This window comes from Myotis yumanensis, unplaced genomic scaffold (assembly GCF_028538775.1).
Source record: "Myotis yumanensis isolate MYYU_CA2020_CCGP unplaced genomic scaffold, mMyoYum1.0.hap1 SCAF_2, whole genome shotgun sequence".
NCBI classification, from domain to species: domain Eukaryota; kingdom Metazoa; phylum Chordata; class Mammalia; order Chiroptera; family Vespertilionidae; genus Myotis; species Myotis yumanensis.
In genome coordinates this window covers 26,778,200-26,801,353 of record NW_027223753.1, presented here as the reverse complement: position 1 = coordinate 26,801,353, position 23,154 = coordinate 26,778,200, and the positions used below count along the sequence as shown (strand labels likewise).

The following is a 23,154-nucleotide window of genomic DNA, read 5'->3' as shown; positions in this document are numbered from 1 at the left end:
GGTTGGGGCACCGCCCCCTGTCACACTCAAGGCAGGGTCGATGGGGAGGTTGCAGCGCCACCCCCTGTCACGCACAGAGCAGGGCCCATTAGGGGCTTGGGGCGCTGCCCCCTGTCACACACAGAGCAGGGCCCATCAGGGGGGTTGGGGCTCCGTACCCTGTCACGCACAGAGCAGGGCAGATCAGGGGGTTGGTGCGCTGCACCCTGTCAAACACAGAGCTGCAGGGCAATCAGGGGGTTGGGGAGCTCCCCCCTATCAGGCACAGAGCAGGGCAGATAGGGAGGTTGTGGCCCTGCCCCCTGTCACACACAGAGCCACAGGGTGATCAGGGGGTTTGGGCGCTGCCCCGTCACGCTGATCCCGACGCCGGGAGGCATATCACTCTTTACTATATAGGATAGAGGCCTGGTGCACGGGTGGGAGCCGGCTGGTTTGCCCTGAAGGGTGTCCTGGATCAGGATGGGGGTCCCCACCGGGGTGCCTGGCCAGTCTGGGTGAGGGGCTGAGGGCTGTTTTCCGGAAGCGAGTGACTGAAGCTTCCAACTGCTCCTTGTTTTCTTTTTTTTTTTATTCTGGGCCAGCTTTAGCTCTGAGGCCTCACCGCTGAAAACATCGATACAATGTTGCTAAAGCCCGGCTGAATGAAAGCCAGTTTCTGGGCTTTTGTTTAGTTTCTTATTTGCAACATAGTACATAGTTGCTTAGAGTTGCAACTGAGAGGCCGGAGGTGGGGAACGTTGGAGTCCGTAGTCACTGAAGCAAGACTCATGTTTGCTTCCAGCTGCCTGGCTGCCGGCCGCCATCTTGGCTGACAGTTAATTTGCATATACTCACTGATTAGCCAATGAAAAGGGTAGCGGTCGTACGCCAATTACCATGTTTCTCTTTTATTAGTGTAGATGATATGCATATAGGGATGATAAATGTTATTGTTAATAACAATAGGTCCTGGCTACTCTTTTTATGATTATGTTGTTTAAAGATTTCCTCACACTACAAGCCTGACACACAGCTCTAAGAGCTCTGAGTCTATGACTCTGAGCTAGACCCTGAGAACCTGCCCATGAGAGAGAGGGCGTGGTAGGGAGGAGGCTGAGGGAAGTGTCAGCCTGCAGATCCCATGCATGTTAGGGGTTGATTCAGTGATTTGTCACTTGCTCACGCAGAAATCTGTGGACGTCTGCAGTTTGCGAACACAGCAATGAATCAGGCAGACTCAGTCTCAGCTTAAACATGAAATATCCCTATGATTAAGATTTAAACTTTTATTCAAAGAAAGAAAATAAGTTTTGAATTAACTTGGATGAGAAGGAAATAGAAGGGACTTTTCTCTCCCCCGCTACATTTTTGTTCTAGGCTGAAGGGAGGATGCTCCCAGGCTCTGCGCATTCTTCAGGAGAGATAGGATTTGCAGGGTGTGGTGTCAGTCTTCTCTCTGGTCCAGGACCTGGCTTCGTGGGCCCACATTTTCAGACTTGTTCTTGCAGAGGAATTAGCATGTTGGGTGGAAAGACAAGAGCAGAGCCCGGCCGGTGTAGCTCAGAGGTTGAGTATAGACCCATGAACCAGAAGGTAATGGTTAGATTTCCTGGTCAGAGCACATGCATGGGTTTCGGGCTCAATCCCCAGTAGGGGGCATGCAGGAAGCACACAATTATGTGTCTCTCACATTGATGTGTCTCTCTCTCTCTGATTCTTCTCCTCTCTTCCACTCTCTCTAAAAATCAATGGAAAAATATCCTCGGGTGAGGATTAAACAAACAAAGTATTATGAAGTCAAATTTAAACATTTTTTTCATGGTTTTGTGTATTGCTCAGGAAAGTTATCTTTACCACAAAATTATTTTTAAAAATTTTCTTTTAGATTTTTGCAGTTTGTTATTTTTACATTTGGGTCCACAATGCATTTGTCCAGAGACACATGTTTTGTACGCTGATGTAGAAATCGAACTTTAATTTTTCTGAATATATATACAGGTGCCTCAACATTCATTAACTGGTCTATCCCTTCCTCATTTACCTTAAATTTAACCTTTATCATAAATGAAATATATAGACTTTTATCATAGATTAAATATATCTGAAAAATGTGTGTGTTTCTTGTCTGTCTCTCTTTTTTTTAAATCTGTTCCTGGGCTGGTAAAACACCTATTTGAATAATTCATTTTGTACTATGTTGTTGTTGTGTTGTTTTTTTTTGGGGGGGGGGGTTGTTTTTGTACCATGTTTTGATCTCTCATAGGGGAAGACCTTTCTCTCTCTCTTTTTTGTTTGTTTGTTTGTTTGTTAATCCTCACCTGAGGATATTTTTCCATTTATTTTTAGAGAGAGTGGAGAGGAGAGGGAGAGACAGAGGAAAACATTGATGTGAGAGAGACACATCGATTGGTTGCCTCCTGCACCAATCCCAACCAGGGTCAGGGAACTGAATTGAACCTGAGACCCTTCAGTCCACAGACCAATGCTCCATCCACTGAGCCAAACGAGCTACGGCTCTTTTTTTTTTTCTTCTCCAACATTTGTTGTCTATTTTCATACTGTTTTTCTCCTAGATTCTCTTTAGAATCAGCTTGTCAAGTTTCATGAAAACTGCATTGATTTTGATTGGGATTGCATGGAATTTATAGATTAATTTCACATTTTTGCAACATTGAGTCTTCCTATCCCGGAATGTGGATAGATGACTATTTATTCAGGTCTCCCTGCTCCTTAAGAGCTGTATGCAATTGACTGGAACCTCTAGTCTACTTCTTGTGGTCCCAAAGCTTTCCCTAACATTTCTCTTAGTCAACTCTGGCTTTTGAGCTTCAACTTCCACTGAATAAATTCAGGGTATCGGCCCAAGTGGGATAGGCTGTATTTTCCAAAGAGAGCTGCACCAATATATGTCCCATCCTCCAAGCTCTTCTTGAAATGTCATCTTGATGCTTGTCCATCAAGAGGTGAGATCTCTGTTCCCGCCCTTTGAGCCTAGGCAGACTTCTGTAATTGCCTGGACCAAAAGAAAGTGGTGACACTGATGCTGTGTGACTTCTGAGACTAGGTCCTAAGAGGCACTTCTGTTTCTGTCTGGTGTTCTCCTCTCTCTGATCTGCTATGTGAGAAGTTCAGCTACCATGCTGATAAGACTCCCTGGAAAGCCCACAAAGACGCAAAGGAGAGACAGAGAGCTGCCCAGGAAATTCCAGCTGTTCCAGCCCCACCTAGTGGAGGCTTCCCAGTACAGGCACCAGGCATGTGGGTGAAGAAGTCTTCTAGATGATGCCAACCCCAGCCGCCTCTGCCTGCACCCTCCTAACAGATCCCTGAGTTAGAAAGAATCAGCGGAGCCATTCCTGAATTCCTGATCCAAGACACTGTCATTTTAAGCCACTACATTCTTAGGTGACTTGCTGTGCTGCAATAGACAACTGATATACTAATGTGTGTTGTCCAGATGTGAAGCTCATCCCCGTTCCATAGTTCCCATGAAGCATCCATCTTATAAACTGCTGTTTGAAATTTTAACCCTGCTAGTTGGCTTCTGTAAATGCTTGCTGGCTTAAATAATAAGGAAAATAAGACTACTCCCATTTCAGAGAGGCCATTAAACCTTCCCCAGACGAAGTTATCAGCGCTGGTACCAGGCCAAGTCTTTGGTTTAGGACTCAAAGCCCCAGCACATAGGGGCTCTTTAAGAACTTGCAAAGGGGACCGGAAAAACCCATACAGTGGGGCCTTGACTTATGAGTTTAATTCATTCCGAGACCGAGCTCGTTAAGGAGCTCGTTAAGGAGCTCGTTAACTCAAATTACTCTGTCAACTCAATGCAAAAAATCGGCAGAGAGATAGCTGGTATCTCAAAAAACTCGTTAGTCGGGACACTCGTAAGTCTAGGCCCCACTGTATTTGGGAGACAAAGAGGGTAAAATGGTATAAATACAGGAAACTTCCTGTGTGATTTGGCCCAGAATTTGAGAGACATTTTCCTCTGGGCCCGTGAGTAATAACAATAAATGTAACTCCATCTCTCTAAGCGTTGCTTGGTTCTTCTCCAGTTTTCTGTGACACCCACACACAAAAAGGAAACTTACTCACACTTTATGTGTTCAGCCCACCAGAGATGAAGAAATGAATAACATGAAACCAACAGCCCTAGCCGGTTTGGCTCACTGGATAGAGCTTCCGCCTGTGGACTGATGGGTCCCAGATTCCATTCCTGGACAAGGGCACATGCTCAGGTTGCGGGTTCATCCCCACTAGGGGACAAGCAGGAGGCAGCAGATCAATGATTCCCTCTCATCATTGATGTTTCTTTCTCTCTCTACCACTCCCTTCCTCTCTGAAATCAATAAAAAAAAATAAAAAACCCCCAACAACTTTGGACATTCTAGTTCTTAGATATCCTTTACACATATTACCCCACCCATCCCAGGCAATGCCCATCATCCCTCTCCCACCTCCTCCCATCATCTTACTTCCTACTAACTCAGATCAATGAAATTCTCTCCAGGCCATTTTCCTGTACTCAGCTCCAGCAACACCCTCAAAACCCAGGGACCTTTGCCAACATGCCCTGGAGTTGGACTTTCCTAGGTTCTAGAGGATATTCTCCTGGATTGTTTTGGCCGATCTGCTTGTGGTCATCTTCCCCACACAGGATGCAAGCCTGGTAAACAGAGGGTCCTCAGCAAATCACAGTGAAAGCTAAAATAACATCAAGCACCTACTAGGTGCTGGTGCTAGGTTAAGCATTCTACATGCAGAATCTTATCCAATCTTTACCAAAGCTCTGTGAGGTAGGGACTCTCATTATTCCCTTTTACAGATGAGGAAACTGAGACTTCCAATAGTTTTAAGTGCTTGTGGTTATACTTACAGTTAGTAACAGACTAGGATTCCCGAGCACTTTGCCAACATTGCTTAAGGGAAGGGAAGGGAAGGGGAGGGGAGGGGAGGGAGGGGAGGGGAGGGGAGGGAAGGGAAGGGAAGGGAGGGACTCTGGAGAGAGGCTATGCTGGACAGGTAGGTTTTGGAAACTGGTATAGGAGGTGGTGGCTGTTTCCATGAACATGAGGGAGATCACGCCTAGTGAGTGACAAGGCCCAATCCTAGAGACGCAGGTGCTTAAGGGAGCTGCAGGGCAGAAAAGGCAATAGAAGAGGGGCCAGGTGTGGAAGCCTGGACAGGGAAGACTTCAGGACAGAATGGCCAAAGGCTGGACTCCCAGCGGAGGCAGAAGCAGGGAGGGGAGAGGGAGTGGAGGAAGTTGGGGGTGGGTGGCAGACAACTCCAATAAAGAGTTAGCAGCGAGCAAGGGGGAGGAGGCAGATGGGGTGCTCACAGGCTGGCTGACCCAGGAAGGCTTCGCTTCGGGATACTTTCATGTGAAAGAGCCCTGCTTGTGTGTGTGAGGGGGCTGGGCAGACCGGCTAAGAGGCCTGAGGCCCCTCCGCCTGCAGAGGGACCGACCCGGGCTCTCAGGCAGCAGCGGCTGAGGACGTGGGCCAGTGATGGGCGTGGGCGCGGCGGGCCAGCGGGAAGGTGCTGGGCCCTGGAGGTCAGGCGGGAGGGGCGCCTGGACCGCCCTCTGCCTCCCCGTCCAGAAAGAGGACCACGCACCGCGCCGCTCCTCGGATTACAGAGCCGGGCTGCGGGAAGGCCGGGGCGGGACGGAGGGTGGGCGCTGGCGGCTGGACGGAGCGGGGCGGAGCGGGGCGGAGGGCCTGGGCGTCCCTCCCCCGGTCCTCTCAGGTGACAGACCGCAGGCCCCCGCCCCGCCCCGCCGCATATTCAGGGGGCCGGGCCCGCTGCGTCCCAGAGCCGCCAGCGCCGCGCGGAGCCTCAGCCGTCGGTGCGGCGTGGACCCGGCCCTTTCCTCCTCCGCCCGCCGCCTCCATGGCCGCCGCGGCCGCCCCCCGCAGCCTCCTCGTCCTGCTCCAGGTGCTCGGGCTCGCCCTAGCGCAGATCGTAAGTCCCACGGTCACCCCGCGCCCGTCCGGGGTGCTGGGTCTGGGGTGCGACGTCCAGGGTCTCCCTCCCCCCTCTCCCCACACTCCCCAGCCCAGGGGCCGTTCGGGCCGTCCCCAGACGCCAGTCCCCTCGGTAGGTGTGCGCACAGGGTGCATCCCGCACGGTGAACGGGGGTGCACGAGCTGGGGAGCCAGAGGGACCCTGCCCCGAGATGCTCGGCCCTGCCGGGGACAGCAACGTGCAGCAGGAGCTGGCGCTGGGTCCTGGCAGCCCGGCGAACCCAGGTGGCGGGGAGACAATGGTGCCCATTCACGGGGCTCGGGAGCCGCAGCCCCCGCCGCCTCCCAGGGGGCGCCGGCTCCAGCCAGAGGCTGCTCTCGCCCGCCCGGCGACTTCCGAGGGCATCTGGGGGCCCGGGGTCTGAAGGGACGCCCACTGGTGCCCGGTGTGTCTCGAAGCTCCCCTGCGGGGCTCCAGCGTCGGGAAGGCGCGGGCGGGCACCTGGCAGCGCGGAGCCCGGCCTGGGTCGGGGCTGGCCCCACCAGACGGCCACCCCAGGAGGATGGAGGGGCGGTGTTGGTGGAGGGGAGCTAGAGTGGGAGGAGAGAACAGGCCCCCCCCCCCGCCCCCCCCCCCCCCCCTGTCCCTGCCTCTCCTACTTTCCACTCGGGTTTTACCCTCGCCAGGGGAAGGGGAGAGGGCGCCTACTCAGCATCCATACCTGTTGGTCATCTAAAAATAATAATAATAAATACCACAACCCTTCATTGTACTATCTGTGCCCTATCTGAGCCACCAGCATTGCCGTCTGTCCTCACCAGACCTCGGCAAGGACGACGTGCCACAGCGGAATCCTGGCGCCACCTCTTACTCCCTGTGGTCCTTCTTAACCTCTGAGTCTGTTTGCACAACTGCACACTAGTATCCGCCCCCAGCCCGAGCATCCTCTAAGATATGCATGTAACGGTTCACGGTGCTTGGCGCACCCCAGGCTCTCAGCGCAGGGAGCTGGCTGCTCCCCGCGGAATTCTTTCCTGGGGGAGGTGCAGCCCTGGGATGCCCTGCTTCCTGCGCTGTCTGAGTTCGCACACCCCGTGTGTGTTTTCAGAGAGGTCCGCCAGGAGAGCGAGGCCCCCCAGGCCCCCCGGGGCCGCCGGGAATGCCAGGATCCGACGGCATCGACGTGAGTCTCTAAACCTGGGACAGAAGCGGAGGGAGGGAGGCTGCGGAGGGAGGGAAGCTGCGGACAAAGGGGAACTTTGTGAGCGCGGGGAGCGGGGAGGAGGTGGAGGGGTTCCTGGAGATGCAGTGCCCTCTGTTGCCAGTAGGCGGCACCGCCCGCCCCACAAGGAACCTGTTTGTTCTGCAAAAACCTCAACCCAGCAGGGAGATGCAGAGCCCGTTATAGCTGCCCACAGACAAGGAGCTGCAGTGCTGTCCACCCACCACAGCTCACAGCGATTCCTTATCCCCTTCCCCGCCTTTCCCTCCTTTTGAAGGTGGGAGACGCCGTAGCCCCTCGGCCCTGCCCACTGGCACGTCTGCGTGCTTCTTCGGGATAGTTTAGAAGCCTTGGCCAGACCGCTGACCAGCTGGGGCCAGACTCCTGTCTCTCCCTTTTGCATTTCTTCCCCGATTTAGAACCAGCTGGGCTTGCTCCCTGATCTCCCCAGCATGGTGAGGGTTAAAGCTCTCATTCAGCAGGCTCCGGCAGGAGGTTAGCTCCATGTTTACCCATCTGGACAGACGTCTATTCAGCCTGGTCCCCCCACTCCCAAACACAGGGAGCTGGGTGCCTGCCAGTTCTCTGGCTGCTGCCGGCCGAGATGCCTGGAGGCCGCTCTGGGGCTGAGTCTGACTCCAGGCCCTGCCTGTCCTCCACCAAGGGTCCTTTGTCACCAGGGAAAGGAGTTCCTTCCTGCCTTGGGAAGTTTGAATCTGCCCCTTTAGAGGCCCCCGTACCCCACCCCAGCCTCTTTACTTCACTCACCTCCTCTTTGCGTTTTTCTGAAAGTTTCTTCCCACACTTGCCCAAATCCAAGAGGCACCAACCAGCTCTCCAAGGTAATTTGGAGCCCATGACTCCATTTGCAAGTCTCATAACCAGCACCTCGCCAGCACTGGTGTGTCTGCAGCCATGTTGATATCACCCTCTCCTGCCTGTCTGGAGATGGTCTCAATCAACCTATGATTTTTTTTTTTTTTTTGAGAGAGAGAGAGAGAGAGAGAGAGAGAGAGAGAAATGGAGCTATTTTCCTAAAAAGTGCAAGGTTGAGGGGATCCAGGCAGGACAGGAGAAGAGGGTGAGGAGAAAGGCACATGGGACCCATCAGCCAGGGTCTGTGTGTGCCCACTAGGTAGCATGAGCCAGAGCCTGCTGTCTCACCAACTTGTCTCTTGCAGGGTGACAAGGGGCCCCCTGGGAAAGCTGGCCCTCCGGTGAGTGCCTTTTCTCCTTGGATCTTTGACTCTTCTAGTTCTTGCCCTCCTCTTGCTAGTATTTGCTTCACCTCTGTTTTCAAGGGACCGAAGGGAGAGCCTGGGAAAGCGGGGCCCGACGGGCCAGATGGGAAGCCCGGGATTGACGTGAGTAGCCTGGTTCTGGCATCTTCCCTGACGTTGTGTTCAGAGTGGAGCAGCAGGATGAGACTCTACAGCTATGAGCCCCCGTCCCCTCCATGTGACGTGTGACCTCACTGGAACCGCACCCCCAGCCCAGGAGCACTGACTCATGGGCAGATGGAGAGGGGTTCAGTTGTCTGCAGCAGCCAGGATTTAGTGTCATATTTCTGGCTTCCAAGTGTCAGGCCGAATACTCCGCGCAGAGCTGTCCTGCACACCCGTCCTCTCCTCCTCTCTTCCCTTCCCCCCCGACCCCCTCGAATCCCCGGTGCAGCTCAGGAGAGGAGCATTATGTGGCTGATCCCACAGAGTTCCCAGGGCCCCCAAGGTCACTGGCTCCGGGACACAGCCAGGGCCTCTGGGATAGTCACCTGGTTGGGGATACACTTGGGTCAGTCACTGAAAGATGGGAGGAGGGAGAGGCCCCCGTGATTTGCTTGGTCTGCTGGCTCAAGAGGCCCCCATCAGGGCTGTGCCCAGCCACCGGGGCTCCTCCAGCTCATCAACATCTTGCAAAGGTTACAAAGCACATTGCCCTTCACAGCAATTCTCACACATCCACCCACAGAGGTAAGCAGGATTATTAATCCATTTTGCAGATGAAAAATTAAGGCTCAGGAAAAGTTGCCAAGAGCAGACATCAAGAACATGACATTCCAGCCCGGCCGGCATGGCTCAGTGGTTGAGCGTCAACCTATGAACCAGGAGATCATGGTTCCATTCCCAGTCACGGCACATGCCTGTGTTGTGGACTTGATCCCCAGTGTGAGGCATTCAGGAGGCAGCCAATCAATAATTCCCTCTCATCTCTCCCTTCCTTTCCTCTCTGAAAACAATCAAAATATATTAAAAAAAAAAAAGACAATGACCATTCCAGACCTTCATCTAAGTCTTCTAGATCCTAAATTGGGAGGCAGGAGGCCCAGGCTAACGGATCTTTGAGATTTGGTTTCTCATCTTTCAAAAGAAAGATAACCCTTCTGCCTGCCCACCTCCTAGGGTTACTGTGGGAACCGAGGAAAGAAAAGTGAGGTGTTGAGGCTCCTAGGCCTTCAAGGAGTTGGGTGAAATGCAGTCTGGGCCCACCCAAGGGAGACCTCTGTACCTGCCCTGCCCCTCACTGATCTACCTTCTTTCTTCCCAGGGTCTCACTGGAGCCAAGGGGGAACCTGGCCCCGTTGGCATCCCTGGAGTCAAGGTAAGGGCCTGCTGGAGACTCAGCATGGGCAATGGAGAGCCAGAGTTTGGGAAGGGCTGCGGTAGAGAGGGGCAGGGACCCAGGAGACCCCAGCCTCTGAGCCTCTCCCATTGCTCTTGCAGGGCCAGCCCGGGCTCCCAGGTCCGCCTGGCCTGCCAGTGAGTATAACCTGCAGAGGCTTCGATGACCCTGTGTGGATTGGGGTGGGGGGTGGAGGGGGGATTTGAAGAAGGGCCATCAATCCAATCTCCTTTCCTTCTGTTCTAGGGCCCTGGATTCGCTGGACCTCCTGTAAGTCCTCAGGGGTGGGGCAGAGTCCCTGAGACTCCTGGGGAATGATGGTACAGAAGGGCTTCTAGGGGACTGGCCATCATGGGCAGGGGCCAGCGTGCTCTCATGTCAGGGATGGACAGACTTGCCAGAGAACTCTGAGCCAGCCCACTCCGGGCCTATCCACTGGCTGTGGGATTCTCTGGTCCTTAAAGCCCTCACTTGTCAGTCTCTGGCACCTGCCCCTGGGATGGGCTAACCCTCTGAGGCATCCTGGCCAGTGATGTCTCTGTTCCTAGGGACCACCTGGACCTGTTGGCCTCCCTGGTGAGATTGGAATCACCGGCCCCAAGGTGAGCCCCAGCCACCCCTCTACTGACTCTGCCTCCTGCGCTCTGCCTCCAAGCCTGCAAGCTAGGTGTCTCTCCAGGAGTTCCTGGGCCTGCTTCTGGCCACCAGGGAGCTCCTCCAGGTCTGGGGCAGAAACCCCTCCTGCTGAGCCCACCCTGTGGTAGGTCTTTCAGGGAGACCAAGGGCTGGGGCCATCCCTTACCAGTCAGGCCTTGATCTCAAGAGCCCAGATTGCAGGAGGTGCCTGGAGGGGAGGCTGCACAGGGGTATGATTTGAGCCTCTCTTGCTTCCAGGGGGATTCTGGACCAGAGGGACCATCAGGGCCCCCGGGGCCCCCTGGGAAACCTGTAAGTGTCCTCAGACCTCCCGCATGGCAGTGTGTAGCTGAGGAAGGAGAAGGGTACTTGAAGCATGCCTGGATGGGGGAAGATTCAGGGTCAGGTTTCATGGTCACACATCTCCTCTCAGGGCCGCCCCGGAACCATCCAGGGCCTGGAAGGCAGCGCGGATTTCCTGGTGAGAAGTGGTCGAGGGGCAAGGCTAATGCGTTTTGGGGCTGTTCACCTGGAGATGGGCAGTGGTGGAGATAGGATGGGTCTGGAGACAGGACAGTGGGATTTGGGGAGGGGCTTCGCAGAGTGGCTCAGCCAGATGGGGTGGGAGGAGGGTTTGGATGTTGGCAAGATGGGGAAGCACTGCCCAGCTGGCCTGAGGCAGGCCTGTGACCACAGAGCCCTGCGGGATTTTCTTTCCAGTGTCCAACCAATTGTCCAGCGGGTGTGAAAGGCCCCCAGGGGCTGCAGGGAGTGAAGGTGAGCTCCTGGCCCTGGTCTGGGGAGGGCAGAGCCGGTGGTCAGGTGGGGACCTCACGCTGAGCTGCCTCTTTTCCTTTAGGGGCACCCTGGGAAACGCGGGGTTCTGGGAGATCCCGGCCGCCTTGGGAAGCCGGTAAGTGAGGGCAGAGGGCCATGGGAGAGACTTGTGGAGAGGACCCCACTTCTTCCTCCTCCCTGCCCCCCTTTTCCTTCCTCTGTGGTCTCTGGGGACAGAGTCTTGAGCTGGGAAGCAGGAGGCCCATGTTCTAGGTCAGTGTGTCCCTGGACAAGTCCCTTCTTGCTGGGCCTCCATTTCCCCACCTGTCATGGGGGATTGGGAAGGGATGCTATCTTTGGTTGCCTGAATCTTTGGTCTCTCCACCTGCCCACCTGTCAATCCTCAATCCTGCCCCTTAGGGTCCCAAAGGAGATGTGGGTGCTTCTGGAGAGCAAGGCATCCCTGGACCACCGGTAAGGAACACTTCCCCTGGGGCTCCTCCCCTTGTCCTAGGAGACCTTAGTGGGGTCATGCCCCTGCTCCGGCCTCTAACCTGTAGAAGAGACGCCTGTGCCCATGGGAGAGGGAGGCTGACGCTGACTGTCGGAAATTGGGGGACAGAACCAAGGCGGTCAGTGGGCTGGGCTGAGGCCCAGGCTGTGCCACTGTCCCTTTGAGTGATTCTGGTGCATGTGTCCCTGGCTCTGAGCCTCAGTCCCTCCTGTGAGATAGGGACACAGAGGAGCCTTGTGGAGTCTGGGCTGGGGGTCAGAGGAGGAATCATGGAGCGGGCCTTGCAACTGCCGTCGCTGTCGTTCTTCTCTCCTGACAGGGTCCCCAGGGTGCCAGGGGCTACCCAGGCATGGCGGGGCCCAAAGGAGAGACGGTGAGTGAGTCTGCGGGTGTCCTGCAAGGGCTGCCCCAACAGCCCTCTGGCCTCTGGGGTCTAGGACTGATCCACACCTCCTTCCTCTGCCCAGGGTCCTCGTGGGTACAAAGGCATGGTGGGCTCTGTTGGCACCGCTGGGTCTCCGGTAAGTCTGCTCCTGCTCACCTCCCCGCACATCTCCAGGCTGAAGTTCCTGGGGACGCAGCGGGTGCTGCTCTGGCTGAGCCCGTTAACTTGGATTCCTGTTTGTCCTTCTTGCCAGGGTGAGGAAGGTCCGCGAGGGCCACCAGGCAGAGCTGGCGAGAAAGGTGACGTGGTGAGTCCTCCACTCCTCTGGTCCAGTTATGGCTCCTGGGAGTCCTGGGCAGGGCTCAGCTCCACCTTAGGCTGGTGTGTGTGTGTGTGTGTGTGACTCTTGGTGTCTGCGTGGGAGTGTCTGGTATGGGAAGGAGCGTTTGTGCCCAGAGCCCAGTCAGCTCTGTCAGCCCACACTCCTTGAAGCCCAGCCCGTTGCTGATCAAATTCAGATTTTGGGAGAAGGCAGGAGATTCAGTCCTATGGTCACAGGGGCCAGACAATTAAATTCCAGCAAATCAGCCGTGGGGCTAATGGGATTTGGTCCAGATGCCAGTTCACTTAACTCTTTATTTATTTTTAATTAATAGACTTTATTTCTTTTAGCAGTTTTGAGTTTACAGAAAAATTGAAGAGAGTAAAACTAACTGTTCTTTTTTAGTTTTTAATTATGCAAGTTTTGAAAAATACACAAAAGTAGAGAATGATATAGTGAACCCCCATATAACCTATCTCCCCAAATTAACATTTTGCCAAATTTGCGTCATCCTTCCTTCCTTCACTTTGTTATTGTTTCACTCTGATATTTTCAAGCAAGTCCTTAATATCATGTCATTTTACTTCTAAATACTATTACTACTGTGCATATCTCTTAAAAATAAGCACTTTTGCCGAAACCGGTTTGGCTCAGTGGATGGAGTGTGGGCCTTTCAGACTGAAGGGTCCCAGGTTCGATTCCGGTCGAGGGCATGTGCCTTGGTTGCGGGCACATCCCCAGTGGGGGATGTGCAGGAGGTAGCTGATCGATGTTTCTCTCTCATCAATATTTCTAGCTCTCTATCTCTCTCTCTTCCTCTCTGTAAAAAATTAATAAAATATATTTTTTTAAAAAATAAGCACTTTTTCTCACATAATCACGGTATCATTACCATGCCAACAAAATTATCAAGTAGTCCTAAACATCATCAAATAACCAGCCTGTGTTCAATTTTTCCCAATTACGTCAAAAATGTCTTTTCAGGATTCTTGTTCAAATTAAGACCCAAACAAAGCCCACACATCGCATTTGGTTGCTGTGTTGCACAGTGGAGCCCAGAGTCCCACTGGGCCTCAGCGAGTGCTGGCTCCTTCCCACTCCCAGCCCAGCCCCTTCTGCTTAGATTGCCCTCCACTCCCTCCTCCTGGGTCCAGAGCCGAAAGGGCACTCCCAGGCCCTTCTCCTCCAGCCCCTGCCCAGCGTGGCCTGTGCCTCAGGGACCCTGGGATGCAGAGGCCACTGTTCTCAGCTGTTCCCCTCTGGGAACCACCAGGTAGGACTTCACACCCTAAAGGTGACCTCATCTCTGTCTACTTTGCAGGGAAGCCAAGGTGTTCGAGGACCCCAGGGAATAACAGGCCCAAAGGGAGCAGCTGTAAGTGGTCACCCAGACAGAGGGCAGGTTCCAGTCAGCTCTGCCCAGGCCCCAGGGACTCTAGACTGAACTCTGTCGCTGTCCCACTGGCTCTGCCACCTCGGGAAACGCCCCCTTTCTGTGCCTTAGTGTTTTCAGCTGTAAATGCTGTAGGAGAGATCATGGGAAGCTTGCAGCAATCTAGGACACTTGTCACCCATAAAGGGAGGGAGTGTGGTCCATTCCCGAAGTCCCATTCCCACGACCATTCCCTTCCCCCAGTTGACTGATGGGGCTTCACGCGATGACCAGACCACTTCCTCCCTGCACACTGCAGCTGCCACAGAGTGACATGGGTGGGAGGCCTGACCCCAGGCATCTCCCCATTGTGAGTCTACCTTCAACTCTCCCCTGAGCAGGGTCCCCCAGGCATCGATGGCAAGGATGGGACCCCAGGCACACCTGGCATGAAGGTAGGAGTTGGCACTGCTGGTGGGATTGGGGCACGGGTCAGGGCCCCTCCCAGCTTAGGCTCCCAGTTCAGGCCTGAGTCCCATCACTGGGATCTTGGAGGCCTAAGAGCCTGGGACCCTCAGGTGTGTCATCGACACATCCCTTCTTGCCCCCGGGCCTCAGTTTCCCTGCCTGCATTCTGGTGGAAGCCATGGCCCTCTGGGGGGAGCTCTCATTTGTGCCTCTGGCTGTCTCTCTCCCAGGGCAGTGCAGGACTGGCGGGACGGCCAGGAAACCCAGGCCACCAGGGCCCAGCGGTGAGTATGATGGAGCCATGGCGGCCGCCCACTGCAAGCTGTTTCTCCTCCTCAGAAAGACCAAGCGCTCTGTTGCCCACCTCCCATGGTGGCAAATCTACACGCCCGGGCTCTTGCTCTAGTCCTTGTCCACACCCAGCCTGGACCTCATCACCACTCTGTGGCCTCTGGCCTGGCTTAGGCCTCATCATTTGGGCGATGGCTCCAGCCTTCTCTGTGGCTATTCCAATCCTCCATCATGGCTAAGTGGAATCTGACCCTTCCCTGATGCAGCACCTCCCATGGCCCTCAGTGCCTCCGGAAGGTCATTCCATGGTCAGTCAAGAAGTAGTTGTTGAGTACCAAGGTACACTAAGCGGCAGGGAAACAGGAACAGAGAGCTACCATCCTTGTCCTCCCAGCTCATCTCAGCCTTCAAGGACCACATAATCGGACCACTTCCTGCCTCTTCAACCACTTCTCAACACTGCCTTGGCTTTTCTTAAATATATATATACTAGAGGCCCGGTGCACAAAAATTTGTGCACTGGGGGGGGGGGGTGTCCCTCAGCCTGGCCTATGCCCTCTCGCAGTCTGGGACCCCTAGGGGGATGACCATCTGCTGGCTTAGGCCTGCTCCCCGGGGGACAGGGCCTAAGCTGGATGTCAGACATTCCTCTGGCAGCCAGGCAGCCCTCGGGGGAGTCCACTTGCCAGCGGGGAGCAGGCCTATGCTGCAGTCGGACATCCTTAGTGCTGCTGAGGAGGTGGGAGAGGCTCCCACCGCCCACCACTGTACTGGCAGCCGTCAGCCTGGCTTGTGGCTGAGCAGAGATCCCCCTGTGGGAGCGCACTGACCACCGGGGGACAGCTCCTGCATTGAGCGTCTGGCCCCTGGTGGTCAGTGTGTGTCATAGTGACCAGTCATTCCAAGTCATTCTGCTGTTAGGGTCAATTTGCATATTACCCTTTTATTATATAGGATAACTTTCAGAAAGAGGGAGGGAGAGATAGAAACATCAATGATGAGAGAGAATCATTGATTGGCTGCCTCCTGCATGCCCCATCCTGGGGATTGAGCCTGAAACCCGGGCATGTGCCCAAATCGAACTGGCAACTTCTTGGTTCCTGGGTTGATGCTCAACCACTAAGCCACGCCAGCTGGGCTCTGATGTCAGCTTTTTTCTACAGGGTGTGCCAGGCCAGCCCGGGACCAAAGGAGGCCCAGGAGACAAGGTGAAGTGACCCCAAGCTGGCAGCAGAATGGCTTCATCTGAGGGAGGGAGCCTAGGGGCAAGGGACCAGGGCATGTCCTAAAGACTGCAAGGCTCAGGCCTCACCCCAGGCTCAGCGACTCAGCCTGTGCACAAATCCCTTGGGCCTAAGCATTTCTCTCCTGGCACCTCCTGCCTCTCCCCACACCTCACCTCAGCTCAGCGGAGACAGATGGCATGGCTCTGAATCCAAAGGAGAGACAAACAGGGAAATCAGTGGAGTCCAGAGGATCTGACCAAGAACACCCTCTCCCTTCCACAACTTATTGGGCTCCAGAGTCTGTTTAGGGTTCATTGGGCTTCTTCCAGACCGACCTTAAACTGTGTTTTCCTACAGGGTGAGCCAGGCCAGCAGGGCCTCCCTGGATTCTCTGGTCCCCCTGGGAAGGAGGTAAGTGCCCTCTCCTTTGACACAAGGGCTCTTGCTTTGTCCCCCGTCCCAAGGCCTGAGGACCCTGCACTCAGCTTATGGGGTCTGGGTGAGACTATGGAGTGAACCCTTGGCATGGAGGTGCCCTGGGTGCCAGCCAGGGCCCTGCCACTGACCCACTATCCGAGGGAAGCTCCCTCTCCTCTCTGTACCAGGCAGTAGGAATAAGGGGCTCAGAATCATTCATTCATTCATTCATTCATTCACTCATTCCATAAGCATTCACCAAATACCTGCAACTGTGCTAAATGCTGAGATACAGTCTCCTATTCACACAGAGTTTACGGTTTGTTAGCAGGAGACGGACATTAAATAAATGAACACATGATAACTAACTACAATTGTGTTGAGTCCTATGAAGGAAAAGTACAGAGACCAGAAGAGAAGAACAGGGCGTAGGGGAAGCTTCCCTGAGGAAGCGAATTAGCTGTGACTCAGGAATGGGCTTTAGCCAGGTGTGAAGGGGAGGGACCACCAGGCCTGCTTAAGTCCAATTTCTCTGTCCCCCAGGGAGAGCCCGGGCCTCGAGGAGAAATCGGTCCCCAGGGCATCATGGGGCAGAAGGTAAGTGCCTGGCACAGTGCCCCTCCCGGGGGCCTTTGCAGCTGCTGGCTCTGCTGGATGCAGGATCTGGGTCCTCGCAATGGCCCAGCACATGCGCAGTCCTGTCCACCCTGAGCGAGGCTTCCCGGCTGGGCCTCAGTATGTTGGTCTGTGAAGTGGGGCCAAGGACGTCCATGCTGGTGACAGTAGAAATGGAGGGCACCCTGGCCATGCAGGGTCTGGCCTGGGGTCCGCAGGGCGAGGCTGCCAGTGCGGATAGCCTGGGTGTGACCCTTTCTTTCTCCTCCAGGGTGACCAGGGTGAGAGGGGGCCCGTGGGGCTGCCAGGCCCTCAAGGACGGCAGGTAAGTGAGAGGCGGCTTGGATGGGCAGTGGAGAGCACGCCTGGGCACCTCATTTGCTTGACCCTCTGGTTTCTGCTCTTCTCAGGGCCCCAAGGGGGAGCAGGGGCCTCCGGGAATTCCAGGACCGCAAGGCCTGCCCGGCATCAAGGGAGACAAGGTACCAAATGGCGCTGGAAAGACCCTGGGAAAGCGGCCCGAAGACACGGGGTGGAGGAAGAGAGCTCACCTTCCTCCTGAGCTTCCCAACCTTCGGGGAAAATGACTCCCCGTGGGCCCCAGGGACTCCCGGGGGGCGAGGGGGCGGCAGAGGCAGGGAGAAGGGACCCCGCCCTCCCTGGAGAGGAGAGCTCACCGAGCCCCCGACGCCCCGCTTTCTCCAGGGCTCCCCAGGGAAGACCGGGCCCCGCGGCGGAGTGGTGAGTACCAGCGCCCCCTCTTCTGGGGCTTGGGGGGCGCCCCCACGTCCGGAGGTTGGGGGCGGGTGGTGGCGTCACAGCCGCACTCAGACTCCTGCTTCTCCATTCGCAGGGCGACCCGGGCGTGGCCGGCCTCCGGGGCGAGAAAGGCGAGAAGGTGAGCGGGCTGCGCGGGGGCGGCCGGGCGAGCGGCGGGTGCCCGGGGCCCCCCGACCTGGTGACAGGGCTTCCTTGTGCCTGCAGGGCGAGTCTGGCGAGCCGGGGCCCAAGGGACAGGTGAGTCCTCCTCTCCTTCCCCGCTCTCCGCACCGCACCCTCCTCCCCGCTCCGCGCCCCGCGGCGCTGCCGGGACCTCCGCGCCCCGCGGCGCTGCCGCCCCTCCCTCTCCGCGTGCGCCCTCTCACCCGCCTCTGCACCCACCCTGCCCGCAGCAAGGCGTCCGCGGAGAACCCGGCTACCGCGGCCCCAGCGGGGATGCGGGCGCCCCCGGGGTGCAAGGCTACCCCGGGCCGCCGGGCCCCCGAGGACTGGCTGGAAACCGCGGCGTGCCCGGGCTGCCCGGGAGACAGGGCGTGGCGGTGAGTGGCCCCGGCGAGGAGTCTTCCCGGTGGGACATCTCTCGGGAGTGCTGCTCAGTCCCAAGGGCTGGGGCTGCGCGAGGAAGCTGAGGTCCCTGAGGCTGGTCCCAGGCCCCCAATCAGAGGATGGTGGGGGTGGAGCAGGAGGGGTTCAGTCAGATGCTGAAAATACTGCTGGTGGGAAACCGGGAGCAGGGAGCAGCCGGGGCTTCTTCCTGAAAGGCCTTCTCTGTTCAGGGCCGAGATGCCAGCGACCAGCACATCGTGGACGTGGTGCTGAAGATGCTGCAAGGTGATGGGAGGAGCCGGCAACCCCTCCGCACAGGCCCTGGCAGGGCAGCACCCTCCAAGTGGCCTTGCCTCAGCGTTGAAGTCCTGGGTGCTCATAGCAGCTCCGCCTCCAAGGACTGGGAGCTTTAGACCTTCCTGCCCTGGCTGGACCTCAGCAGAATGGCCGGGGGAGGGGGAAGTTCAACGCCGCCTTTTCCTGTCTGCACACCCAGGGCCAGGGGCTGTCAGGACGCTCTGACTTCCTGTTTTTCGGAGCAGCATCCAGGTCACAGACCTCTCATCTCCCTCCCTCCCTCCAGAGCAACTGGCAGAGGTGGCTGTGAGTGCCAAGAGGGAAGCCCTGGGTGCAACCGGCATGATGGGTCTTCCAGGACCCCCTGGGCCTCCTGGTTACCCAGGCAAACAGGGACCTCATGGGCATCCTGGCCCTCGGGGCGTTCCTGGCATCGTGGGAGCCGTGGGTCAGATTGGCAACACAGGGCCCAAGGGTGAGTGCCGCTCTGTGGCGAGGGGGGGCCTGGTGATGGGATTTGGCCCAGGTGGGCCCAGTTTGGCAGGCTGATTGCTCAGCCTCCTTTTCTTTTTTCTTTCTCAGTAGCAAATTGATAAGAAACAAATGTACTATTTTATAATTTGGGTTTTTAAAAAAATATATATTTTATTGATTTTTTTACAGAGAGGAAGGGAGAGGGATAGAGAGTTAGAAACATTGATGAGAAACATCGATCAGCTGCCTCCTGCACACCCCCTACATGGGGATGTGCCCGCAACCAAGGTACATGCCCTTGACTGGAATTGAACCTGGGACCCTTGAGTCTGTAGGCAGACGCTCTATCCACTGAGCCAAACAGGTTAGGGCAATTTGGGTTTTTTTGGGGGATTGTTTTCTGTTTTAAATTTACTTAGTGGTACCCGATAAACATCTTTCCATGTATCTAAAAGTAGGGAGGCAGATTAACAAAATAGTGAAGCAGACAAGCTCAAGAATCCCAACATGGGTGTGTGTCCAGACTCTGCCACTTGCTCGTTGTGGCTCTTGGACAAGTTACCTGTTAATCTTGCCATTTTACAGATTCCTTAGAGTTAGCATCTGTAAAACGGCAAGAACCTCCTAGTGTTGTTCTGAGGATTACATTCAGAGTTGATATACACAGAACTCTTAGTTCAGTGCTTGGCACACAGTAAATGTCAGCTGTCCTGTAATGAACTTTATCTGCTGTATGTAGGGTGGGGCAAAAGTAGGTTTACAGTTGTGAGTACATAAAACAGAGTTTATTCTTGTATTATTATTTATTGTATTATTTTTTTCCCCATCTGCTGGGTTTCCATTTGAACTCTTTTATTTATTATTATTATTTTTAAAAATATATTTTATTGATTTTTTACAGAGAGGAAGGGAGAGGGATAGAGAGTTAGAAACATCGATGAGAGAGAAACATCAATCAGCTGCCTCCTGCACACCCCCTACTGGGAATGTGCCTGCAACCAGGGAACATGCCCTTGACTGAAATCGAATCTGGGACCCTTCAGTCCGCAGGCCGACGCTCTATCCACTGAGCCAAACCGGTTAGGGCTATTGTATTATTTTCCATATGAATAACTGTAGACCCACTTTTGCCTTGCCCTGTAGTCTTCCATCCTTCGGGCTTCCTTTATTTAACCAGTTCTGCAGTCATTTCCAACTTTCCTCTGTTGTAAACTAGGACAAAACAGGAATAATTGCTGTGTGCGACATATAAGTTAAATTGCAACCAAAGTAGAAAAAACATTTTCCAATTCTGAATTAAGGCCCCATCTTTCTCTGCAGGAAAACGAGGAGAGAAGGGTGACCGGGGAGATGTGGGGCGTGGGCACCCCGGGATGCCTGGGCCCCCGGGGATCCCAGGTAAGACCTTGGCCCTGCCCAGCAGCAGTTCTGTCCCTCAGCTCTGGGATTAGTGACCCACAGACAACTGGTCTCTTCCGGGGAGGACTCATGCTCAGCCAACTCAGTGCCAAACCCCAGCTCTTGCATCCCATTGGCGCACCCAGGAGCCTCCAGCTGGGGTCTGGCTGGGAACTGGACAGCTGAGGACTTGCTGGGTTGTACCATAATCTGCTTCATGGAGGGAAAGGAGGGGCATGTACTCCTGAGATTCACTGTTTGGGGGCTGGGATTAATGGACAGGCACATGTGACTCTCTCAACCTATGTGTCTGGGGCAGAGCCCCTTCTTTGTGTGGTGTCCTTGGCTTCATTTTCCCCATCTGAAAAAATGACCAGTTCTAGAGCCAAGACAGGAGCAAGCCCTGATGTCTTGACCTTCTCCCACTCACAGGACTCCCTGGCCGGCCTGGCCAGGCAATCAATGGCAAAGATGGAGACCGAGGGTCCCCAGGAGCCCCGGGAGAGGCAGGCCGGCCTGGCCTGCCAGGCCCTGTGGGGCTGCCAGGGTTCTGTGAGCCTGCAGCCTGCCTTGGAGCCTCAGCCTACGCCTCTGCACGCCTCACAGAGCCTGGATCCATCAAGGGCCCATGAGCAGCAGGCCAGGACAGAGCCCAGCAGGCATCCCGGGGGGAAGGAATAGGTCCCCTCTGGATAGACATGCAACCCATCCCTCAGCCCAGGAAACTAGCCTTCCTAGGACCTCTCTCTGGGACCCAGGAAGGAGTCTTGAGGAAAAGAAAATTCTAAAACATGAGGGAAGGGGAGGGCATTGGAGTGAAAAGGTGAGGCCAAAGGACAGGGCAAGTGTCCCTGGAGAGTCCAAGCTCCACAGAGGATGGGGTGGCTTCCCTTCCTGGAGCATAATTCAGATGTTACCAAAACAAGCATCTCCTTAATTTGCGCCATCCTCCACTGGCCATCTTGTCCCTGGGGCAGGTGAACTGAGGTCTCCGCTGGTTCCTGACCCATTTTACCCCCTGGCCTTCCTGGGTGGCTGCCGATAGGTGGCCATCCTTAAGCCATCCCTACTCATTCCTCCCTGCCTCCCTCCTGAGTATTTAAACACCCCCTCCCTTCTTTCTGGCATCACCGTCTCCCATCCTCCCTCCCCTCGATCCATACCGGCCTTTCTGTAAATAAAAGCCCACAACTTGGGTACAAACCAGGATGTGAGTTGTTGGGCTTAATTTCTCATGGATTGGGGCTGGGCCTCCACTGCCTGGGCAGGATGGGCAGGGGCTCCACTCCAGAAAGGGAGGGCAGAGGGTGGGGTTCCTTCACCTGGGCACATCCCAAATTGTGAGCGTTAGGATGGCACCCCATGCTTGAGGGACATCTGATGGAAGAACCTGGGGATGGTCAGGACGGTGACCTGCTGTGTAATTTTGAGCAAATCCCTTCCCAGCCTTTGTACAGCTGGGACAAGGACTCAGCCAGGTGTTATTGGTCCCGGGAGAACAGCAATTTTCAACTGGTGTGCTGTAAGAATGTTTAAAACATGCAATACCTGGCTACTTAGTTCAGGGGCACTACCTCTTTTCCTTTAGATTGTCAAATTAAAAAAAGACAACAGCCAACACAACAGCTGCCTGGTGTGACCCTGTCTTAAACCATAAATATACATCATATAATAGAGTTGCATCTTATTGGTCATGTCGCATAATAAGGTTGTATGTGATTGGTTAATTCTTGGTACCAGAAATCCTCATATATAAGTAAGTCCCTTGATTTTTTAAAAAGTCACTTTGGAGCAAAAAGAGTAAGTAATTACTATTATTATTTTGTAAATCAATCAAAATTATACCATTTTTGGTCAGATCGGCAAAAATACATTTTTGATGTGCCACAGAATTTTATTAATAAGTTTATGCGTGCCATGAAATGAAAAAGGCTGAAAATCGTTGCAGTAGAGCATACCTGGTGTCTTGCCAGGGCCTGGCACACAGGAGGTCCTCTGTGTTTCCACACCTGCTGTGTGCTGGCCCTGGGACAGGATCTGGTAGCAAAATATTAGAAGACTTGGTTCTGACTTTCCAGGGGCTCCCAGGCCCATGAGAAAAGACCTGGACCTGGATGATGAGAGCAGAAGTGACAGTCCCACCATTTCCACTAAGGGGACGATGAGGGGAGATCTGACCTGTACCCCTGGGGGCTCCCAGCCTCAGCTTTGTAGGCCAGCAAGGCTGCGCCAAGTAGCAGGAGCAGGGAAGGGGGTGGCAGGTGTCTCTGACCCCTGCAAAGATGGAAGGTTTTGAAATTCAGGGAATAACCAATCCCTTTGCTCCATTATTGATCTGGGCTTTTTGTTGCCCCAGATAAAACCTTCTACAGCCCCAGACCCTTCTGGAGACACAGGACTCCAGACTGAGGTCTGCGCATTTTCTGAAGTCCGGGCTCTCCTACATGTCACCTTAAACTTGGCTGGAAGTCCCCGCCTATGCTGCAGCATTCTTTCCTCCTCTGGCCAACAGAGGCAGAGAACTCCGCTGTCTAGCCCACCCTCTCCTCTGTCCCCGAGTTCCTACAATGGCCTGTAAGTCCCTGTAAAATCTGCTTCATCTCTACTCTGACTTTGTCTCCTGTCTTCCCAGCACACTCCGTCCCAGCCACGCCGGTCGTCTGGTATTTCTCAAACACACCAGGCTCGCTCACACATCAAGGTCTTTACACTTGTTCCCTTCTTGGGACGCTCTTCCCTAAACATCTGCTTAGGTCGCCCACTCACTTCTCAGTTCTTTGTTCATTACCTCTGGCGATGTCTTTTTATGACCACCCTATTTAAAACTGCAATCCCACCAC

The 23,154-nt window shown here is 54.8% G+C and overlaps 2 protein-coding genes across 2 annotated transcripts in view; one reads left to right on the top strand and one right to left on the bottom strand.

Annotated features, from left to right (window-relative positions):
- The first annotated feature begins 5,880 nt into the window (after positions 1-5,880).
- Positions 5,881-22,172, top strand: COL9A2 (collagen type IX alpha 2 chain). Its single transcript, XM_070404817.1, has 32 exons — positions 5,881-5,952; positions 7,064-7,138; positions 8,359-8,394; positions 8,479-8,541; positions 9,722-9,775; positions 9,898-9,933; positions 10,043-10,066; positions 10,345-10,398; positions 10,691-10,744; positions 10,866-10,913; positions 11,153-11,209; positions 11,292-11,345; positions 11,630-11,683; positions 12,043-12,096; positions 12,191-12,244; positions 12,362-12,415; positions 13,752-13,805; positions 14,204-14,257; positions 14,501-14,554; positions 15,725-15,769; positions 16,145-16,198; positions 16,748-16,801; positions 17,091-17,144; positions 17,230-17,301; positions 17,525-17,560; positions 17,673-17,717; positions 17,804-17,836; positions 17,992-18,138; positions 18,376-18,430; positions 18,729-18,917; positions 20,237-20,314; positions 20,747-22,172. Exons 1-32 carry the CDS (start codon positions 5,881-5,883, stop codon positions 20,944-20,946), a joined length of 2,067 nt encoding a protein of 688 aa, XP_070260918.1. The 3' UTR covers positions 20,947-22,172.
- ZMPSTE24 (zinc metallopeptidase STE24) overlaps positions 19,120-23,154 on the bottom strand; it is a 46,727-nt gene continuing 42,692 nt past the window's right edge. Inside the window, exon 10 of the mRNA XM_070404822.1 lies at positions 19,120-20,128. Within this exon, the coding sequence (XP_070260923.1) occupies positions 20,102-20,128 (27 nt within the window). The 3' untranslated portion in view covers positions 19,120-20,101. The remainder of the gene's footprint in view (positions 20,129-23,154) is intronic.

Excerpts from the sequence above, each read along its gene's own strand:
- COL9A2 (XM_070404817.1), top strand. The coding sequence starts at position 5,881 with ATGGCCGCCGCGGCCGCCCCCCGCAGCCTCCTCGTCCTGCTCCAGGTG. Across the intron at positions 8,395-8,478 it reads CTGGGAAAGCTGGCCCTCCG|GGACCGAAGGGAGAGCCTGG; the intron begins GTGAGTGCCTTT and ends TCTGTTTTCAAG. Across the intron at positions 18,431-18,728 it reads GGTGCTGAAGATGCTGCAAG|AGCAACTGGCAGAGGTGGCT; the intron begins GTGATGGGAGGA and ends CCCTCCCTCCAG.